The 19,543-nt window shown below is 52.3% G+C and overlaps 10 protein-coding genes across 10 annotated transcripts; 5 read left to right on the forward strand and 5 right to left on the reverse strand.

Annotated features, from left to right (window-relative positions):
* Positions 1-626: 626 nt before the first annotated feature.
* Positions 627-2,388, reverse strand: J4E84_004400 (uncharacterized protein; the record flags this gene model as incomplete). Its single annotated transcript, XM_049387005.1, has 4 exons — positions 627-1,630; positions 1,687-1,726; positions 1,777-2,163; positions 2,212-2,388. 4 exons carry the CDS (start codon positions 2,386-2,388, stop codon positions 627-629), a joined length of 1,608 nt encoding a protein of 535 aa, XP_049245775.1.
* A 1,609-nt stretch (positions 2,389-3,997) lies between these two features.
* J4E84_004401 (uncharacterized protein) lies at positions 3,998-5,206 on the forward strand (the record flags this gene model as incomplete). The annotated part of the gene is made up of 2 exons (XM_049387006.1): positions 3,998-4,441; positions 4,733-5,206. The coding sequence occupies 2 exons, from the start codon at positions 3,998-4,000 to the stop codon at positions 5,204-5,206; spliced, it is 918 nt and encodes a 305-aa protein (XP_049245776.1).
* A 345-nt stretch (positions 5,207-5,551) lies between these two features.
* On the forward strand, positions 5,552-5,974 carry J4E84_004402 (uncharacterized protein; the record flags this gene model as incomplete). Its single annotated transcript, XM_049387007.1, has 1 exon — positions 5,552-5,974. The coding sequence occupies one exon, from the start codon at positions 5,552-5,554 to the stop codon at positions 5,972-5,974; it is 423 nt and encodes a 140-aa protein (XP_049245777.1).
* A 337-nt stretch (positions 5,975-6,311) lies between these two features.
* POL3 (DNA-directed DNA polymerase delta) lies at positions 6,312-9,759 on the reverse strand (the record flags this gene model as incomplete). Its single annotated transcript, XM_049387008.1, has 3 exons — positions 6,312-7,071; positions 7,120-9,314; positions 9,367-9,759. 3 exons carry the CDS (start codon positions 9,757-9,759, stop codon positions 6,312-6,314), a joined length of 3,348 nt encoding a protein of 1,115 aa, XP_049245778.1.
* Positions 9,760-10,375: 616 nt separating this feature from the next.
* Positions 10,376-11,110, forward strand: J4E84_004404 (uncharacterized protein; the record flags this gene model as incomplete). Its single annotated transcript, XM_049387009.1, has 1 exon — positions 10,376-11,110. The coding sequence occupies one exon, from the start codon at positions 10,376-10,378 to the stop codon at positions 11,108-11,110; it is 735 nt and encodes a 244-aa protein (XP_049245779.1).
* Positions 11,111-11,454: 344 nt separating this feature from the next.
* J4E84_004405 (uncharacterized protein) lies at positions 11,455-12,591 on the forward strand (the record flags this gene model as incomplete). The annotated part of the gene is made up of 2 exons (XM_049387010.1): positions 11,455-12,382; positions 12,431-12,591. The coding sequence occupies 2 exons, from the start codon at positions 11,455-11,457 to the stop codon at positions 12,589-12,591; spliced, it is 1,089 nt and encodes a 362-aa protein (XP_049245780.1).
* A 410-nt stretch (positions 12,592-13,001) lies between these two features.
* On the reverse strand, positions 13,002-14,622 carry J4E84_004406 (uncharacterized protein; the record flags this gene model as incomplete). The annotated part of the gene is made up of 2 exons (XM_049387011.1): positions 13,002-14,521; positions 14,574-14,622. 2 exons carry the CDS (start codon positions 14,620-14,622, stop codon positions 13,002-13,004), a joined length of 1,569 nt encoding a protein of 522 aa, XP_049245781.1.
* Positions 14,623-15,161: 539 nt separating this feature from the next.
* J4E84_004407 (uncharacterized protein) lies at positions 15,162-16,928 on the reverse strand (the record flags this gene model as incomplete). The annotated part of the gene is made up of 1 exon (XM_049387012.1): positions 15,162-16,928. The coding sequence occupies one exon, from the start codon at positions 16,926-16,928 to the stop codon at positions 15,162-15,164; it is 1,767 nt and encodes a 588-aa protein (XP_049245782.1).
* Positions 16,929-17,175: 247 nt separating this feature from the next.
* J4E84_004408 (uncharacterized protein) lies at positions 17,176-18,706 on the forward strand (the record flags this gene model as incomplete). Its single annotated transcript, XM_049387013.1, has 2 exons — positions 17,176-17,773; positions 17,823-18,706. The coding sequence occupies 2 exons, from the start codon at positions 17,176-17,178 to the stop codon at positions 18,704-18,706; spliced, it is 1,482 nt and encodes a 493-aa protein (XP_049245783.1).
* Positions 18,707-18,859: 153 nt separating this feature from the next.
* On the reverse strand, positions 18,860-19,219 carry J4E84_004409 (uncharacterized protein; the record flags this gene model as incomplete). The annotated part of the gene is made up of 1 exon (XM_049387014.1): positions 18,860-19,219. One exon carries the CDS (start codon positions 19,217-19,219, stop codon positions 18,860-18,862), a length of 360 nt encoding a protein of 119 aa, XP_049245784.1.
* Positions 19,220-19,543: the final 324 nt, after the last annotated feature.

A 19,543-nucleotide genomic window follows, 5' to 3' on the forward strand; every position in this document is an offset into this window, starting at 1 on the left:
ACGGCGGCGGTGGTACGGATGCGATTGGAAGGACGCAGGTAACGGGCGAGCGAAAAACTTTATGATGTCGAGTTTGTTCGTGCTGGCAATATTGACTTGAGAAGGTGTGGGATATCGTCGCGAAAAGAAAAAGGGTCCAGCAAAGTTTCGCGTCCTTGTGCGTTTGCGGGCGCTCACTGAGCGGCCGCACACCGCTTCTGAAGACCATCTGATGTTGCAATGGCGCCAAAACTGCTTCGATTTCTTAGTACAAGACATTGAAAGACGTACAGTATCGAAAGTATAGCCCTAGCATAGCGCAGACAGCTGATATGTTGATTGAAAAGATATCACGTGAAACCACTTTCACCTTATCCTATCGACCTTCTTGCCAATTCAGCAACTACCACTCAGCATCAAACCACCTCCGACGATGACGTTATCTTCAAGTACCTTCTCTTGGCTACTCGAACAACCAACGGACGACGCAGTGACTTCCTCAACATGAGAGACAGGAAACAGGCAAGGAGGAGTTGGTTTGGAAAGAATCATCAAAGTGGAAAGGGTCCAAATGAAGGTCAGATAAGGCTAACGATATGAGTTACTTATCTATCACTGCTATCCGCGAAGTATAGAGGGCTGGCCCCCTAGAACTCACCCGATGGCGTGCCGTCAAGCTTGAAATAGCCGGGTTGGAGCGTCTCAAACACACCAGTTGGATCGTACTTCTTTGAGATGGTCTTCAGCTTAGCTTGATTTGCTGCGCCATACCCAGCGACGACGTTCTGGTATGGACTGGCGTAGTTCATGTAGAGGTAGTCGTTCATCTTCCCTGCAGCCTTTGCGGCAGCCGAAGAGCGATCCTGGACTGTTCTGGCGAATGTGTTGAGCCTCTCGTCATCCGCAGGGTCGGACCATTTCAGAGATACTAGAGCCAGCATCAATGGTCCTTCCTTGGGGTCGAGACCCAGCGGGTTGCCTCCTCTCTTAGCACTCTGCTCGATGATAGGTTCCGTGATCACCTGGAGTGAAAGAGCTGGGATAATGGCTGCCGCGTCCATGATGCTCGGGAGTTCCTCAAAGAAGATGTCCCTGGCGGTGTTTGCCATCTCCAGATCGAGCGTGGTAGTCCAGGTCCAAAAGCCCTGTCGAAGGCCGTTTCCAGTAGCGGGGCCAGCTAGAATCGAAGTAAGAGTGGAGAGACTCTTGACTCCCGTTCCATCTGCAATTGCTCCTTTGATACTGTTGTACTCGGCGAGAATTGGAGCATCGGCAATGGGGTCTGAGTATTCCAGCTCAAGCTGAGCGACAGGACCAAGGTTAGGTCTGCCCCAGCCAAACGATAAGATCTGGTGAGCCTTTCCGTCCTTGTTTGCATTCATACCGAGGTTGTAGTATGCCTTCGTAAGAGCAGTGAAATTGGTCGGGAGATGCGTTCGCATCCCGCCCCACATTGTCGGTGCTCGGGGAATAGCGTTCACTGTGAACTTCGTGACGAGACCGAAGTTGTTGCCGCCACCTCGTAGAGCCCAGTAAAGATCTGGGAACGATTTCTCGCTCACATTGATGATCAGTCCAGATGCAGTGACCAGCTCGTACGCAAGAACGTTGTCGCATGCTAAACCATACTCGCTGGAGAAGTAAGAGATGCCTGAGTTTGAGTGTCAGTGCAAGTTGATTGGTAGTCGGAGGCATTTCGGCGCTTACCTCCACCAAGAGTCAGTCCACCCACACCAACACTAGAGACCTGATTGCAATTAGTGACATGCCTTATCGATAGGTGTCGATTCTGCTCACTCTGCCACCGATGATTGTAACGTTGTCCTTCTCTAGGGCTGTGTATACATCGTACCATGTCTGGCCAGGCTCAAATGAGACACTCTTCTTGTCAGAAGATACCGTTGTCTTGCTCATGTTTTCGAAGCTTATAGTGATACCACCCTCGATGTTCGAGCCACCCGCTACAGCTGAGTGACCTCCGCTCTTGGCTGCGAAGGGACATTGCGTAAGACGGGCAAGGAGGATAGAGGTTGAGATGTCCAGAGCTTTCTTGGGCTTGAAGACGCACTGTGGTGAAAGCTGTCTTTGTTGAGCAGACCAGTAGGCCCCAACGAACGCACTGTAGGCAGATTCCGAGCGTGTTTCAACTTGGTCGTCACCAAAGATCAACTTTAAAGAGTTGCACTGGCGATTCGTCAGCTTTGAACTAAGATCGTATAGACGAGTACTTACGGCTATGGAGCAACCACTCAGCAGTGATCTCTCTGCCAATGGCGCAAGCTCGGGGATAGCCGAGACATTGACACCGTTATCGAGAAGTGCCTCAGTCACGTTGAAGTCTGCAGGCTCGAAAGTAGCCTGTGACACAGCGCCTGCCACCAAGGCGGCAAATGAGACTGCGTATCTCATCCTTCCGAATTGAAGCACAGGGTATGGGGATCGGAGCGTTGGACAAAAAGAACTGCGCGCGTGGAACAAAAAGGACCAACGTGCAGGAAGTTACGGAGATTGCCGTGCGTTTGCAGGGGAGAGTCCACAACGAGGTTGGCAGTGACCCAGTGATAGGGAACCCCATCCTTTTATTTCTGACGGCTCGCATACAATATCTCGGCGGTACGCGGACTTGAGGGCTCCGCGGATGCTGTGACCAAATCTCCTACAGCCATGCTGACAGTACTACTCTTCTGGTTACGTTTAATCTCAGAAAGGCTAAGCTGGCATGCGACGTAAATCATGTAGGATTCACCCAATACTCTCACCTGCCTGTCCGGTTCTAATCGTGCGTCTGGATCTCTCCCGGAGATTAGAGTAAATAACATCTTGCAGGGAAGGTCTGAAAGATCGTTCGCTTACACACTCACAAGTAGGCAACGTAGAACTCTATCGCTATCCTTCTCGACATCGACATACTGGAAAATCTGAGAGGGTGGAGATTCTGTTCATTGCAACTCTACTCAAGAATGAGTGGCGTTCAGAATTGCCAAAGAAGCGCATTGCCGAGGTCGTAGAACACCACTCTGCTGTACTTGCATGGATGTGAATCCTCGTCCGGCGACCCTGCACGACCGCGCCGCCCAACGGCAGCATCCTACGCAAATTGCGCTCTTTTGCAGGGAGATGTAACTGCTCCTACTCAGATTAACCATGTCAAGTATTCTCAATTGCGATTTGAAACATGTATATACCTGCAAGTGCTATCATACCACGCGTGGCGGTAACTGGAGATGAAAAGTGACTGGTGTCGTGGAGGTTCAAGGCTGGGTTTGTGAGGCTAAGATGCTTACGCTAACGCCGCTCGTTGCCCCTCAAGCCGCCTCGCCTCGGCAGGCACGGCAAGGCGCTGCCACGGGACTAGCCTGGACGGCTCGGCTTCCGTGTCCACATCCGCCAAAATTCCGTGCCTTCCAAGCTACGCCACTTCGGCATGTGCGAATGCAAGGGGCAACACAGACCGCGAGTCTGGCCATGTACACCACCTCGTTCTTTGCATCATACTTTTCCACAAGGCTTTGGCATAGAAAAATTCGCCCATCTCGGCACAGTCCAGCGCGTGGTCTGCATGAACACTACGTCTCTACGTACGGACAAGACAATCGAACTTCCCGTGCAATCTACATGGCCTGGCCATCGCCAACGTAGGATCATGAACCCAGACGAGCCATTTAACCGATCCCAAGTCATGGTTCGATTGACCAAAGGGATGCCTCTAAACTACACACCACACCGAGCCGTGTCCAGCAGCTCGGGACATTTCATGCACCATGGATGAGTTGCTGTGCCACTTCGCATCGAAACCTGCTCCAACAGTCCTACACGAAGTTGGCAATCGCTTAGGCGCAGGAATATGAATATTTCGGACTGTTAAAAATATGGAGTGTAGTCTGAAGGAACATGCGCAATTTGTGCTGGGACCTGTGGTCTTATTCATCTCACTTCCCTCGACTGCATGGACCGCCGTCATCTCTATTCTCATTCAATTTTTATCTCTCTTATTCGTCTTTGAGCAAGAGAGGTAGCCATGTCTTCCACAGTCGTTGCGTACAAGGAGATTATCTCCGAGGCTCAGTTCTTCCACATCACCTACGCCATGATTGCGCTCCCTTCAGCTCTCGTTCTTGCGCGTATCGGCATACAGGTGTGGAAGCGAAAAGCCATGGAATTGCAAGACTATCTGCTATACTTGGCTTACGCTTTCTTTCTTACCATATCGATCTGCTACCTCTTTATGGTTCCGACGGTCTTCGCCGTTGGCAAAGTCAAAATGAAGGCGATGAAGCCCTGGCCAACGTTCGAAGCTGACCTCATCTTCTACTTCCGGCTACTGTATGTAACAACGAACGGGTTCTGGCTTACACTTTGGTCGGTCAAGTTTTCCCTACTAGCACTTTACAAGAAGTTGCTAGAAGGCCTCCCTAGGGTGTACAAGAGACTCTGGTGGGCCGTCCTCGTATTTTGCATCGTTGTAAGTGCATTTCGTCGTAAGCGTTATGCTCCTGCTAAAATTCGACATTTAGTCATTGATCGGCTGTATCATCTCTTATTTTACCTCTTGCCCCAACTTCAGCGACATGATGAACAAAGGCCAGTGTACGGGCCCTCGAGCTCTCCGTGGTCAATTTGCAAGTCTTTATATGACCTATGCTGTTGATATCTTGTCAGACTTCATGAGTAAGTGGTAGATCTTCTCCAGAAAGGATCAGTGTTAACAACTTTAGTCATGTTCCTACCGATACGACTAGTCTGGAATCTACAGATGGCACGCCCACAGAAGATCGCCATCATCTCACTGTTCGCATCAGGCTTCGTCATTATAACCTTTGCTACCCTGCGCGTTGTGCAAATCAGTACAAAGGCTGGCCACGGAGTGTCACCGAGTCCAACTTGGCTCTCCCTTTGGACCGTAATCGAGTCGTCTATAGCTGTTTGCATCGGCTGCGCCCCCGCTTTCGCTATCTTCTACCGCAGTGCCCACACGCCTCACGTCTCCTACGATACCCATGGCTACATTCGACAAAATCCGAGCCGATCCGGAGCAGACCCAAACCATCCAGACGCCATCAAGATGAGTGCTGTTACTGTTACAACTAGCAGAAAGAGGGGTGGTAAGCGCGACATATACTGGGATGACACACGAAGTAGCCAAGAAGCACTCGCGGCGGACAACAAGCACATCATGGTCACTACTACATTGGAGCAGGACAACCGTCGCTCCAACCTGGAACAATGACATTGAGGAAGACGAAAGGACTTCGGTGTATCTACCGGAAAAACCGAAAACGAGCTTTAGGTGTTCGCGAGTATCAGTGTCCACCAAGGTTATGTCTTAGGCTATCTAGCAGATCATGCGTTTCTATGGCGATGTTTCAGAGAATAAACATGGCTGCCTGACTTCTTTTGGCCACACGATGAAAAGAATCCTGCATTTCCCACCCTTTCACTACCCAAACTATGTTGACGCACGACCTTTACTCAAGCTCAATCACATTCATAACTTCAAGAGCCTCCAACACCGCCTCCTCAAGCCTTAACCCAACTTCCAAGCGAGCATAAACCCCCAACGGTAGCCGCAACCATGTCCAATCTTCATGACAACACACCCGCTCTTACATCTCTCGACCCAGTCACACCCTCGCCACCCTTACTTCCAGAAGCCAGACCCACCTCCACCCTCCTCACCACCCTCCGCGCCCACCAAACCATGCTCACAGACCTCTACATCGCACAAAACAATGCCTACATCGCAGCCTACACGGCATTCGAGACACAATACGCAGCAGCAACTGGGACTACTTTCATAGAGATGCAGGAGGCCATTGCGAAGCTGTTAGAGCAGCAGAAGGAGGTTATGTCATTCCAAACCTTGCTCTGGAGTTTTCAGATGTTTGTTGCTGGTCTGGAGAGCGGCGAGAAGCATGATCTGGACGAGGGGCAAGCGCGTGGACAGGAGGGTTTCGGTAGTGGAGGAGCGAGGGGCTTCGATGGTATGTGGCGCTGATGCGTTTGTTGTATCAGTTTCAGGGAATCGCCACAGTGTTCTCGCGACACAAAAGGAACACTAGACGAGGAGTGGGGTGTTGCGGACAAGAGTCAGCCCATGGGAAAGGAAGAAGCATCGAGGAAGGTTGAATGCGCTTCAGCGTTTTCACTGGAACATCCGCAAGACGTAGAAAATTCAACAAGTGATTGCAACAATATTCATTGAGAATGCAGATATCGCTACGTATCTTAAACATGCTTAGTGAGCCCCCATATTTGTACAGACGGATATCCATGCCATCGAAACGCCAAAACACCGCACACTTATTACATGCTATTCGTATGATGCCAACCGATTACCACAGCGCCGCATCCTTGTCGAAACGCACAAGCTCTTTGCCTGCGTCTTCAACATCCTTCCTCGCCTTCATGCGCATGTAGAAGATGGGGCAATCCTTGGATGCGCAGATGACTTCGCAGTGAACACTGCCCTGGCATCGCTGGCATTGGGTCCAAAGACGTGAGAAGCGAACCTCGAGCTCACTGACTTTGCCTAGCGTCTTTGTGTAGAGCTCGGCGATACGAGGCCGGCAGTTCTCACAAACGGCACCGTCCTTCTCATGCGCAGCGGTAAGTGGCTTCTTGCATCCCATGCATGTTGATGTTTTCTTGGCGAATTTCATCAAACCACCCATGGTGGGTGCTGCGACGGTAATGGAACGTGTGTGATCACCCGTGAGTAATGAGGCAGCCTTCTTCTCACCTAGGATAGGCTCGAAGATTCTGCCCAGTGGCTTCGCCAGTTGGTTGTCCAAGTAGTAACGCGTGTCGATGGGCAAGTTGTTTTCGAGGACAAAGAGGGGATCCTCAGACTTCTCGAAGTTTTTCGCACCGGTGGCGGCTCTGATCATAACGTAGGCGACACGATCACCCAGTGCGGGCGCTGAACCGGCGTCGCGCTTCTTCATGCGTTCGGCAAGCTCAACGTGTGCTTGTTTGTTGGCGTAACCACCTGTTCCGTCCTTGTTCTCTTGCTTGGTAAGGGCTTTGGTGATGACAAGGTTAGACATGTCCACTTTGTTCTGCAACAGATCCGCAATGGTCTCCTTGACGAATCTATCCAATGTTAGTAGACGAAAGTGCGAAGATGGCGGAATGACTTACTCTTGGGCACCTTCTGGGTCCTGGTCGATCAGGAGCATGCGCAACGAAGTTTCGATGACAGTCTGGACGAGGCGGCAATTATCACGGCGGACCGTCTCAATACCCTTCGTGTCCATCTTGTCCCACTTGTGCGGATTCGTCCAGTAGAGACCAGCGTAACGCTTCTTGTTGATGAGCAGGTAGGGGAAGTAGACCTTTTCGAACTCCAGCTTGATTGGCTTGACGAACTTCGAAGAGACGTAGTCCGCAGCTTCCTCACCCAGCTTCATCGCCTCCGCTAGTTCGGACGTACCAAACTTCACCATGACGGAATCTGTGTCACCATAGATGACCTCTGCGTCGTGTGTGTATCCGTTCGCGATGTTGTACTTTGCCTCGACTTCTGCCTTGGTCCTTTCAATCATTTGTCGACCGAAACTTGTTGTACTACTGGCGATGGCAAGACACGGTAGCTTTCCGTTGGTGGCACCTGTCAGACCGTAAACCGAGTTGGCGCTGACCTTCAAGGCTAATTGACGACCGTTGAGCACAGCCTTCTTGAAAGGATCGGTCTCGATCGCCAACTCCTTCTTCGCCCTCTTACGCGCACCCAGCAATTCCTCCAGGATCTCGGTCAAGAGTCCCTTCCGAGTTTTCGCTGTGCAGAACATGTCACCGTTTGGAGTGACAATGTAGTCTTCGTCTTTCTTCATCTTGAGTTTCTCTACCGTCTGCTTGTCGAGCCAGGTCGTATAGCACAGGTTGTGGGCCTGCATGATACTGGGGTATAGCGATGCGAAATCGAGGGTCGCGACAGGTTCCTTGTAGTAGCCGCGCTTGGGTTCAATAACGGTCGCACCTTCGTACTGGTCACTGCTGTCGCCTTGGTTCGGAAGGTCCGGAACGATGAGTTGATGGTCGAGGGCTTTACGGAAGAGCTGGCTAATGAAGCGAACTTGTTGTCCACGGGCCAGAAGGTAATTGAAAGGCACACCTGTAACCCTAGCCATTTCCGTGTAGTTGACCAGACACATGAGCTTGTCGAGCAATCGCTGCGGTAGATAGGCATCCTTCAAACAGTATACAGCCAATCGTCGCCGGGAGTTGGAGTCGCCGTTGAACAGCTCTGTGATCATACTGTGGTGTACATCCTCCTTCTGTTCTTTCAAGAAGTGAGCGCACACCGAGTTGAGCGTGTAACTGCGCAGTTGGTGGTCTCGCTGAATGAGCTGTAATAGGTCAAGCTGGAGACGACCGTTGGTGTTGGTAGTCTTTGTGTCTCGGTTTCCTAGTTGTTTACTCGAGAAATTCGAGCTCTCTACCTTAGACTGTACTGTCTTCAGACGAGACCAATACGGGAACTTCTGCAACTTGAGATGTTTTGCGCGATCGAGCAAATACGGAAAGTCGAAGTTGTTGATGTTGTAGCCGATGATGACGTCTGGGTCGACCTCTTCTACGAAGTCTCGCCACTTCATCAGCATCTCGCCCTCATCTTGGAATGACAAGACCTGTGTCGCAACGATGGGGCTGACTGTATCTAGACAGAAGACGTTTCTGACAAACGGTTTCGGCTCTCCATATCTTGTAACGACGTTTGCGATCTGGATGACGGGGTCGACGTTCGCCTCTGGGAAGACACCTTTGCGGCCAGCGCACTCGATATCGAAGGAGAGGATGCGAAGGGGGGCGAGTTTGGCCCATTCGCCTTCGGATTGGTGGGCGATCAAATCGCTGTAGTGTAGCTGTGCCTCAATCTGGCAGTTGGAGTGTCGGTCGCGAGGGCTGATCATTCTGTATTTGCCTGCTGGAACTTCGACCCAGCACATACCGGCGACCTTGGTGTCGATCATAAAGCGCAGTACGTAGGCGATGTTGTCGAATGTGAGGATGCCGTCCTCTCTGGCCGGCCAGAGTCGCTTGTAATTGGCATTGCCCTTTTGCACCATCATCCGCACGCGATTGATCATTTTCGGATCTGTCACTGTAATCTTGAGGTATGGGCTCTTCTGATTTCCCTGGAAGCGCAGGATGTTCTCTCTCATACACATTTGTACCGACGCGATGACAGCTGAGTGCTGGTTGAAGTTCTTCTGGCATTCGCTCTCGAGGAAGACCTTGAACGGTTCGCAGTCTTCTTTGTGGAAGTTGAGGGGTGCGGCGACGTAGAAGTAATGCTGGAAGCCAGTGACGTGGATGAGGACGGAGTGGCCAGTCTATGATATACGGTCAGTCAAAGTCGATATATGCCATGTGCACACTTCTCACCTCTGTAACACCAAAGAGCTTGACGGTTGTTTTTCCGCCATTTAACACGCCCTCTTCAGCCTCGATCTGTTGGAAGACAAGGTTTTGTGTCATCTCATTGAAGTCCTCGGGCAAGGCAGGCCGCCGCCATTGCTGATCCTTCTCTGTGTTGTCCTTCTTCAGCGTCTCCATGTCCTGCGTCATCTTCTCCAGCGTCTCCTCGAACTGGCTCGGGCCCACCTGGCTCGAGTTGAAGGAGCCATTGACCGTCTTGGTGGGCGGTCTACTCTTGTCATTGCCATTCTGGAGCTTCAGCTTCTTGGATGAGTGGGGCGACGGCTGCACATTGGTGCGTGTGCTGGATGTTTCGGCGAGGGCGCGCTTCGCCGGCGCTCTTGTGACGGCTCCTGGCATCTTGAGGATGTGACGGACAGATACAACACCCAAGCGCGTGATAAGGGAGGGTTGGTGGGTGTGTGTTTGTTGTTGGTGGTGTAGATGGAAGGCGCCCAGGGAGAACGCGAAAGCGTGTCGCAGGCGCGAGCGCGTCATCCCTGCTAATTGATTTGCGCCACGCTAGCCGTCGCCTGCCATCCACGCTCCCATCCCAACCCTCTCTGCATCCTTTGCATCACCACGCACACGCGTCAACGTTCAGGAATCCTCAGAGAGCTCGCCTCAACAGTTGCATTCAAATCTCCTCGCGAGCTTGTCTCTAGATGTTACCTGCAGCCTTGTCACCATGTCGTTCACGCACCCAGCCTCATAAAGCCTTATAGTGGACTTGCGTTATAACGCTGTTTCCTTGAAACTCTGACACTCGTCTTCTTCATCAGGATGCGATACCACATTGGGATGCTATGCCAAGAACTAGGCATCAGCAGAGTTGTCCGCGAGACTTGTAGGCGATGGCGTTTTATGGGTCTTTAGTCATTCGATTCTACTAACCTCATACATAAATTCCCCGTCTCCCCCGACATACTCCCCGTAAAGTACATCAGCACTCATACTACTTCCGCTTACTTTCAATATGGCCGCGATTAACGACGTCATTGTTTCTCCTTGCGAGACGGAACGAGACTTTAGGCAAGCGCAGCATTGTCTTTCCGAAGCCTTCGGTCACCAAGCAAAAGATGCCCTATGGCGACTGATGACACCCGGCTGGGACACGGAAGAAGGGCAGGCGAAGCAAGCTCAGATCCTGATGAAGAGATGGCAGTCCATCACCACCAACAAGGACGGACAACCCAATGCCCTCTATCTCAAGGCCACCGTGCCTGATCCAGATAATCAGGGCGAAAGACGAGTTGCTGGAATTGCCATCTGGAAGCAGCTGTCGTTCGTGGAAGGTTATGGCGACCCGTTCTACGGCGACATGGAGGAAGCTCTCACTGATTACGACGACCAGAAACGGCGGTTTGCAACGCAAATGTTTAACTCACTATGGAAACGACGTATCGCATACATGCGAGAGGTCGAGAAGTCAGGCCGCAATCCGCCCGCTATCTTCACATTGGACTGCTGTGCTGTTGATCCAGCATACCAGCGTCGCGGCATTGCTGCCAAGCTGGTGGAGGTCGGTCTTGAGGAGGCAAAGAAGAGGGGCAACTTGGAGTGCACAACAGAGGGAAGCACTATGGGAAGACCCGTGTATAGGAGACTGGGGTTCAAGGATGAGGGTACAGGAGATATTCCGTGGGAGGTGGATGCAGAGTTCGAGACCTGGGACAAGCCGCCGAACGTCTTCTTGAGGACATGGGCTTGATCGGCCGCAGTTCCACTGATCATCTAAACTCGTCCCGAATGCAGTACGTAACAAGACATTTCGACATATCAAAGTGACACATATTCATCGCGGCCATCTCCGTCAACGGTTCCATAGCTTCTTGCCGCTTGGGGAAGGTGGGATGCTGGACGCCCGGTAGTGGGGCAATTCGAGCTACCCCACCAGGGTCAAAACATCCACGATACGTCTTGTCTGTCGGACGGAATAGCCTGTCAATTCTTTGGCTTCTCTTTTACTCCCAGTAACGCGTTTGAAGTGTCAATACACCACCACAGCACCTTCCACTCATACGTTGACGCGTAAAACGCGTCCCATCAGCCAGCATGACGATCGTCGACGTGCACACCCATGTTTACCCTCCCAAATACATGGAGCTACTACGCTCACGAACCACCGTACCATACGTTCGAACATTCCCCGATGCACCAGACTCGGCACGTCTCATCATCCTTCCCGGAGAAGATGACCCTTCGACACCCTCCACCTCCCGCGGCCGCCCAATTGGCTCTGAATACTACGAGATCAAAGAAAAGATAGCCTTCATGGACCTGCACAAGATTGACAAATCCGTCATCTCGTTAGCGAACCCTTGGCTAGACTTCCTTCCCGCAGAGGAAGCTGGCGAAGCTGCGAAGAAGATCAACGACGATGTCAATGACCAGTGCTCACAGTATCCCGGCCGATTGTACTTCTTCGGCACCCTCCCACTCTCCGCATCGCCAGAAGTCATAACCGCCGAGATCGAAAGATTAAGCACGCTCAAGTACGCGCGCGGTGTCATTATGGGAACTTCAGGCCTTGGACAAGGGCTCGACGATGAGAATCTCGATCCCGTCTACGCAGCACTGGAAAAGCACCAACAACTCATCTTCCTCCACCCACACTACGGTCTACCCACATCCGTCTACGGACCCCGCGCGAGCGAATACGGACACGTCCTACCATTAGCACTCGGCTTCCCCTTGGAGACGACCATTGCGGTGACGAGGATGCTGTTGAGTGGCGTTTGGGACCGGTTCACAAAGCTCAGCGTGCTATTGGCACATTCTGGGGGTACACTACCGTTCCTCGCAGGTCGCATTGAGTCTTGCATTTTGCACGATGGCCACCTGAAGAAGCATGGCAAGACACAGAACAGGAGAGATGTATGGGATATCTTGAAGACAAACATCTATCTGGATGCTGTCATTTACTCGGAAGTGGGCCTCAAGGCAGCTCTCGATGCATCGGGGTCTGATCGGTTATTGTTTGGTAAGCATCTGTGCTTGAAATTATGAGATGAAGAGCTGACACGAACAGGCACTGATCACCCATTCTTCCCACCGCTCGAAGAAGACGCGAAGGAGTGGCATAGTGTCAACGCAAACTATGGAGCTATCTCAAAAGCCTTTTCGACGGATGACAAGAAAGCGAAGGATGTTCTTGGTGGAAATGCAGTGCGGATATTACGGTTGGACTGATGACAGCATTTCACATTCATGCAACGATATCTGGATCCCCATGTCATGTTTGTCTACTTTACATTCCCATTTCTATTTCCCACGTTCTAAGCGTCTGACGCCCTTGCCCATCGCACTGAGGTCTCCATGGATGCTGTGACCCCCTGGGGTTTCATAGCCTCTTTTCCTCCTACGTTGAATCAACGCTGCCATGTTCGTGAACACCCGGATAGGCCTGGCACCTACAAGATACTTCCAGGCCGCAGATTAGGTAGCGAAGCGCTCATGTAGACCCCCTGGTGGCATGCATATGGTAGATACGGTGCTGCGTTGTGTACATGTTCTTTCAATCTCTATAAAACCCAACACTTTGTATCGCATGTGGAAGGCATGAAGGAGGAATGATAGCATAAGACTAACACAAGCTACACTCAAGCTGCCTTGTCGTTGCCCTTGCCATCCGCAGCCTCCACCAACTCATCAAACATCTGCTTCATCCACTTCTCTTCACTCTTAATCGTCGCACTGACCACCCTAATAACATACAGTCCACCCACAACCGTGCTTGTCAGGAAGAAATCGCCCTTGCTGTTGATCTTCTCGTAAACCTCCTTCGTCTTCTGGTTGACCATCTCCTTGTACTGCGCCTCAGCATCAGTGTGGAAATCGTTCTGCAGTGCCTCGTGCGACGGGTCAGCTTGATTCGCCGCCTTCGTTGTACCCGAAGCCATATTCGGCTTAACCTGGAAAGTGACGAGTCCAAACGCCGGCTCGGTAGTTACGCTAAACAACTCCGGCTTCGACAGCAGTAGCTCATGGAAGTACTCGCCTAATTTGATGTGCTTCCTGATGAACTGTCTCAGACCATTAACCCCATAACTCCTCAATACAAACCAAACCTTCAAACTCCTAAACCTCCGACCGAGCGGAATCTGCCAATCCCTGTAATCCGTAACGAGGCCTTGTTCGGAATGAGGGTTGCGCAGGTAACTAGGCGTAATACTATACGTATCCATCAAATCCCTCCTCTTCTTCACAAAAAACGCCGAGCAATCAAAGTTGACCAACAGCCACTTGTGCAGATTGAAGTTGAACGAGTCAAACGCCGCAATCGGCTTGCACAAATGCTGATACTCTGGACACACGAGCGCAGAGCCCGCATACGCGGCATCAACATGAATCCACAGGTCAGGAAACTCTTTTGCGAGCGCCGCGATACCTTCCAAGTCGTCGGTAGCGCACGTCCCCGTGCTACCAATCGTGACGGTGAAGTAAAACGGTTCCAGCCCCTTTGCACGGCACTCTTCGATGGTTTTACGCAACGCAGATGCCGTGACGCTGTAGTTTGATTCCTTGGATGCGGGGACACTGCGGTATCTGGTTCCTGCGATAACAGCCGCTTTCTGCGTACTCGAATGCGCGTGTTCGGAACCTAGCGCAACAAGCTTACCCCGGATATCGGCTGCTTTGTCCATTCTCTCTTCGCCTTCTGGCATATCGCCTAGTTTACGGCGGATGAGGCGTTCGCGGGCGGCAACAAGGGCAGTAAGTACGACTTCACTGGCGGTACCTTGGATGATGCCTCCGCCCTCGCCGTCACTAAGAAAGTCGTTTGGTAGTGCGATGAGCTTGGCGATCCAGTCCATAACAACGGTTTCAAGCTCTGTAATCGCGGGCGAGCAGATCCAGTTGAAGGCTGCGGCGTTGAACGCTCCGCTGTACATGTCGCCGATCATGGCTTCGAAGGATGAATTGCACGGGAAGAAGGCCATAAATTTGGGGCTTTGCCAGTGGGTTAGGCCTGGCATGATGACGCGGTCGATGTCTGCTTGGATCGTCTCCCATGCTTCGCCTTCTTCGGGCGTGGAGGCGGGGAGTAGCGGGCGCAGGTAGCCTGGTTTAACGGAAGGGAGCACGGGGCGTTCCTCGAGGGTGTCGTAGTAGGTTGCGACTTGAGAGTAGGTCAGTTTGCACTTCTGTTAGACTATTTTGAGAGCACATACTCTCGTCAATGGCTCCTTTGGCCGCTTCACGAAATTGTGAAGAATCCATGGCGGGGTAGTGTTATGAGAAGCAATGTGTGCAAGAAGGCAGGAGGAGGGCAAGTTACCTCTCCAGACAATGTTTTATAAGTGTGGACAAGTGTCTTACGATACGTGGGTATATATTCAATGCTGGCGCCAACGGTCACGTTGCGCTAGTTTCAACGCAGATGTCCGATGTCGCTAATTCCGCGCTAATTGCCTTCTTTGGCAGAGTACAATTTTGGGCGGAATTGATGCGAACGCTTGTATGACCGCGTAGGGCGTAGGGCGCGAATTTCTTAACAAATTGTAGCTATACGGGACCCGAGTTGGCGGCAATTCCGTGCAGCAAGAAGCCGAAGTGCCGTAGAAGAAGGCTGTCATCTGTCGAATGGACCGAGGCGCAAACGTGGCGATCGCATCGGAGCAGACAGGAGTGGTTGACAATTCGGGAATGACGCCAGGAAAAAACCTCGAGAGATGCATATCAATCATTGATAACGGGTATACCTATACGCCTCGCTATGATTACAATCCACTGAACACCAGAACGACTTTTGCATCTCATTAGTATCGCTTGGCCACCTCAACACCAATATTCTCATCCGCGTTTGCAAAGCCACGCGCCCTAGGCGTGGACTTGCCTGCCACGTCCTGAGGAGCCTCGCCCTTGTACTCCCATCCTCCATCCTGGGAGAAGAAGTCGACCTCGTCGATGATGTCCCAGACGACGTCCTCGGCAATCTGCTCCTTGTATCGCTCGCCAATAGCCCGCAGTTTACGGCCATCTGGAATCTGCTGCTCGGTTGTATCACCGTCGACCATCTGAGTATCCCTTTCGCGCTGCTGTACCATCTCTTCGGGCGGACACCAGAAGTCGGGACCGAAATTGACCTGGGCGACACCACCATTGAACAGTGAAATAGCTGGTAGATATCCTACCATGCCATCGTCGAAGCCTGTTCGCGCGCCAGCTTTGATAGCTTCGACTGATGGTATACTCGCTGGAGGAAGGAAGGCAAGCAGATTCTCGAAAGCGATGCCAACCTCCTCACCGTTCTTGTAGACTTTGATATGCGAGTGTGGTAGCGATCGTACGCTGACGTCTTCGTGATTCGGCGAGGGGTGTATCTTGGGCACCGGACCGCGGTCGTGATAGGCCTCCACCATCTTTGTGACTTGGTAGTCGAGCTGTTCGAAGTAGAAGTTGCCTTTGTAGGGTACGGGTATGCGATCGCGGATGATGTCGATGGGGCGGTCGAATGGGTCTTGGTTGCTGACGGTGTCGAAACCATCTCCTAGATCGACGGCCGGGTTGTAGATGCCTTCAACGACCTTGCGATGCATTGAGAGAGAAGGCAATTGAATCTCAAGCCCAATCACATCGCCTTCCTGAACATGCTGATCTATAACATATTCAACAGGCATTGGCTTGCCATGCGGGGGCCTGGCCTTCATGTGCTTGCTCTTTGCGTTCTTGGGGAGCGGCTTGAAGATCTTGGAGGCGCGCGATCGATGTTGCGCCTCGAAGCGCGCGTCGGTGATGCCGTAGCTGTAGCCGTCGAAGCCCACGGGTCCGTCCAACGGCGCTTCTCTCCTTGCCCAACCCATTCTCACGTGGGGACCCGGTTTCGTCTCTCCCGTCTTAGGGTCGATAGGATCCTTTGGGCCGTCTTTGGGTATGCCTCTTAGCACCTTGACCTCATAGTATATCCTGCCCTCTCTCGCGACTACGTTCCCGCGTCCCATGCGCCAGCCCTTCTCCTGCGATACAATCGTCGCGCTGTTGTCGAAGTGGAACCATCTGTCGCAGTCTTCGTGGCTCATCCGCGGTCCATACGGCCTAGAGTCGCTCTGTCTGTAGTATTGCTTGTGACGGAAGAGCGGGTCGGCAACGCAGTGGGTGTACTTGTAGCCCTTCTTGTTCCAGGCGATATCGTGTGGCTTCTTCAGCTCGGTAACGCCATCAGGCGCGTACATGGGGTTCGGCTCATGTGACACCAGCGTGCTGTCTTTTGGCGCTTCATAGTCGGACGGTCTGGGCTCGGGGATGGAATATCGCATGGGTGAGTCGGCTGAGGGACGCTCTTTCTTGCTAGACTTTGCGCTCGGAGTGGCCTGGCGCGTCGACGCTGAAGCTTCGCGTTTCTTGATCGTCTCGCGCTTCTCTCTCTGCTCGCGCGCGGGAGCTTTCGGTCTGGCACGCGCTGCCGCATCGGGATTGGGATTGAGCGGAGACGAGACAGCGGGCGCATTGTCTCCTTCGAGTGGCCGCCGCATTGGAGGCACGAGTGTGGGTGTATTCGAACGCGAAGGGGGATGTGAGTCGGCCATTTTGAGGGTGGATGTAGCTGGAGTGGAAAGCGCGACAGCTGCTTGTAGCTATGTTGGAAGGCACGACCCTGGACATGCAAGTTGCGGCGCTAGGCAGACCCCACCAAAATTTATCCCGTTCTCGAACTTTTACTACTCACTGCCGCCAACTCTGACAAACGTCTGTAATACACCCACGACCCTACTAAAACTTCAGAAAAAGACATTGCGCCTCTTCTGATCCTCCGCTCGCGACCACATACCCACCATGCCGAAAGCACCCAAATCGCCTGGTGTGCGCGACCAGCGACACAACCCTCTAGCCGAAGAATATGCGCCCTCCGACCCGTGGAAGAACAAGGCGCCGAAGCGTCAAAAGCGAAACAAGAGCGACAAGGAAGACGACGAGCAGAAATATGTAGACTCCAAGAGCTCGCGCAAAATCTTGGAAATTGGAAGAGAGTTAGAGGAGGAGGATGCGAGGGAGAACAAGGTCCGGAGACCGCAAGAAGCCAACCCAGCCTTCGACTTCGAGACACGCATGGGCGAGGATGATATGCCAGGGGAGGACTTGATCCAAGGCGAAGACGATGACGAAGCATGGGGCGAGGACGACGAGGAGGTTGAAGAAGTTGAGATCGATGCGAACGACCTGGCGGCGTGGAACAAGTTCAAACCAACAGACGACAACCCCATCGTATGGCCTGGCGAGGAAGCGCAACAGTCAGGTCCCGGCACAGATCTCGCAGCGCTCATCCTGGAGAAGATCACTGCGCATGAAGCCGGAGGCGAAGTACAGCAACCAGAGATTCAAGGCGGTGGTGCTCCAGAAGACGCAATCGAACTACCGGCAAAGGTCGTCGAAGGTACAACATCCTCACTGCAAAATCTCGTAACTCTACTAAGTCTGCACAGTATACTCAAAGATTGGATTAATTCTCAGCCGCTACAAGAGCGGCAAGCTGCCCAAGCCCTTCAAGATCCTGCCCACGATCCCCGCCTGGGAAACGCTCGTCGCCATCACACGTCCTGACGACTGGACACCCAACGCGACCTTCGCTGCGACCCGAATCTTCATCTCCAGAGACCCGCGAACAGCGCAGACCTTCCTCAACACCATACTGCTACCTTTGGTACAACAGAACATCCGGGAGACACACAAGCTGAACGTGCATCTGTACAATGCGCTAAAGAAGGCGCTCTACAAGCCCAGCGCCTTCTTCAAGGGTGTGGTTTTCCCCATGCTCACGGATGTCACCTGCACACAGCGCGACGCCACGATCGTGGCATCCGTTGTAGCCAAGGTCTCCGTGCCCGTCCTACACTCCGCAGCCGCCCTCCACCGTCTGTGTGAAATCGCCGCCGAGCAAATGTCATCCGACCCCGACGCCGCTGGCCCCTGCAACATCTTCATCAAGACCCTTCTCGAAAAGAAGTACGCCCTACCCTTCAAGGTCATCGACGCGCTCGTCTTTCACTTCCTGCGCTTCCGCGGTGTAGGTGCCAGCAGTGCCGATGCCATGGACACGGAGTCTGTAGCAGGCGACCTCGGCAACACGGGCAAATTGCCCGTCATCTGGCATCAGTGCTTGCTGGCCTTTGCGCAAAGATATAGGAACGACATCACCGAAGACCAAAGAGAGGCGCTACTCGACTTGCTGCTCACAAGGGGTCACAGGAGCATTAGCGCAGAGGTACGAAGGGAGCTGCTTCAAGGAAGAGGACGGGGTGTCATGATCGAGCCGCCGGCTGTAGGCATCGATGGCGATGACACGATGATGATGGCTGTTGATGCATGAGCCTGGGAACAGCCAGTCCAGACGTTATGATGATGAGCATTTTATCGGCGTTGTTAGACAGGAACATTTGCATTATGTTTCTTGGGAGTTCAATTGATACTGAATATACCCAGATTTACACTTAACCTGCAATGTCCCCATGTGTCCTTCCCTTCACTCACTCTTCACCTCAGCTTTTCCCTTGTAGAAAGCAACATACCCCTTGATCTTGTTCATGCTTTCCAACGGCTCCGGGTAGTACCACGCTGCATCTTTCACTTCCGTCTTGTTGGCTGTGACGGTGTAGTAGCTTGCGTCTCCCTTATATGGGCAGTGCGTCTTAGTTGAAGTTGGGCTGAAGTGGTTGGACTTGATAGTGTCGGGTGGGAACTGGCATGGATCAGATGGATTGAAGGGGCTTATGATGGACAAGAAAGGAGAAGGATTGGTTACGTAGATGTTTCCGTCGACGACTTCGTAGGAGTCGGTCTCGGCTACTAGGATGCCGTTTACGGTTGCGGTTGCGTGAGGCATGGTTTACGTAGATTTCAGTGTTTGGATACAGGAATGGTATTAGATTCACGGGTAGTTTATGAACACTGGAAAGTTTGGAGAAATGAACATCGTTGTACTGTTGTGTAGTGGACTACCAGGTGAGGGGGATGTCTATCGATAAGCAAGTGGGCGGGGTGAATGCATGTCATCATCACTCCAAGTTTGTTTCTTGTAGATTGAGCTTACTGTTCGCGATCCAGAACCACATTCTTTCGGTCCCGAGCTACATACTGACGAGATGTTTTGTTACAGAATGTAGTGACGGTCTAATGTCGTTGCATGCTTAGAAAGGCGCAGTGTTCA

The sequence above is a fragment of the Alternaria hordeiaustralica genome (assembly GCF_023758085.1).
Source record: "Alternaria hordeiaustralica strain BMP 2776 chromosome Unknown scaffold_6, whole genome shotgun sequence".
Classification (NCBI taxonomy): domain Eukaryota; kingdom Fungi; phylum Ascomycota; class Dothideomycetes; order Pleosporales; family Pleosporaceae; genus Alternaria; species Alternaria hordeiaustralica.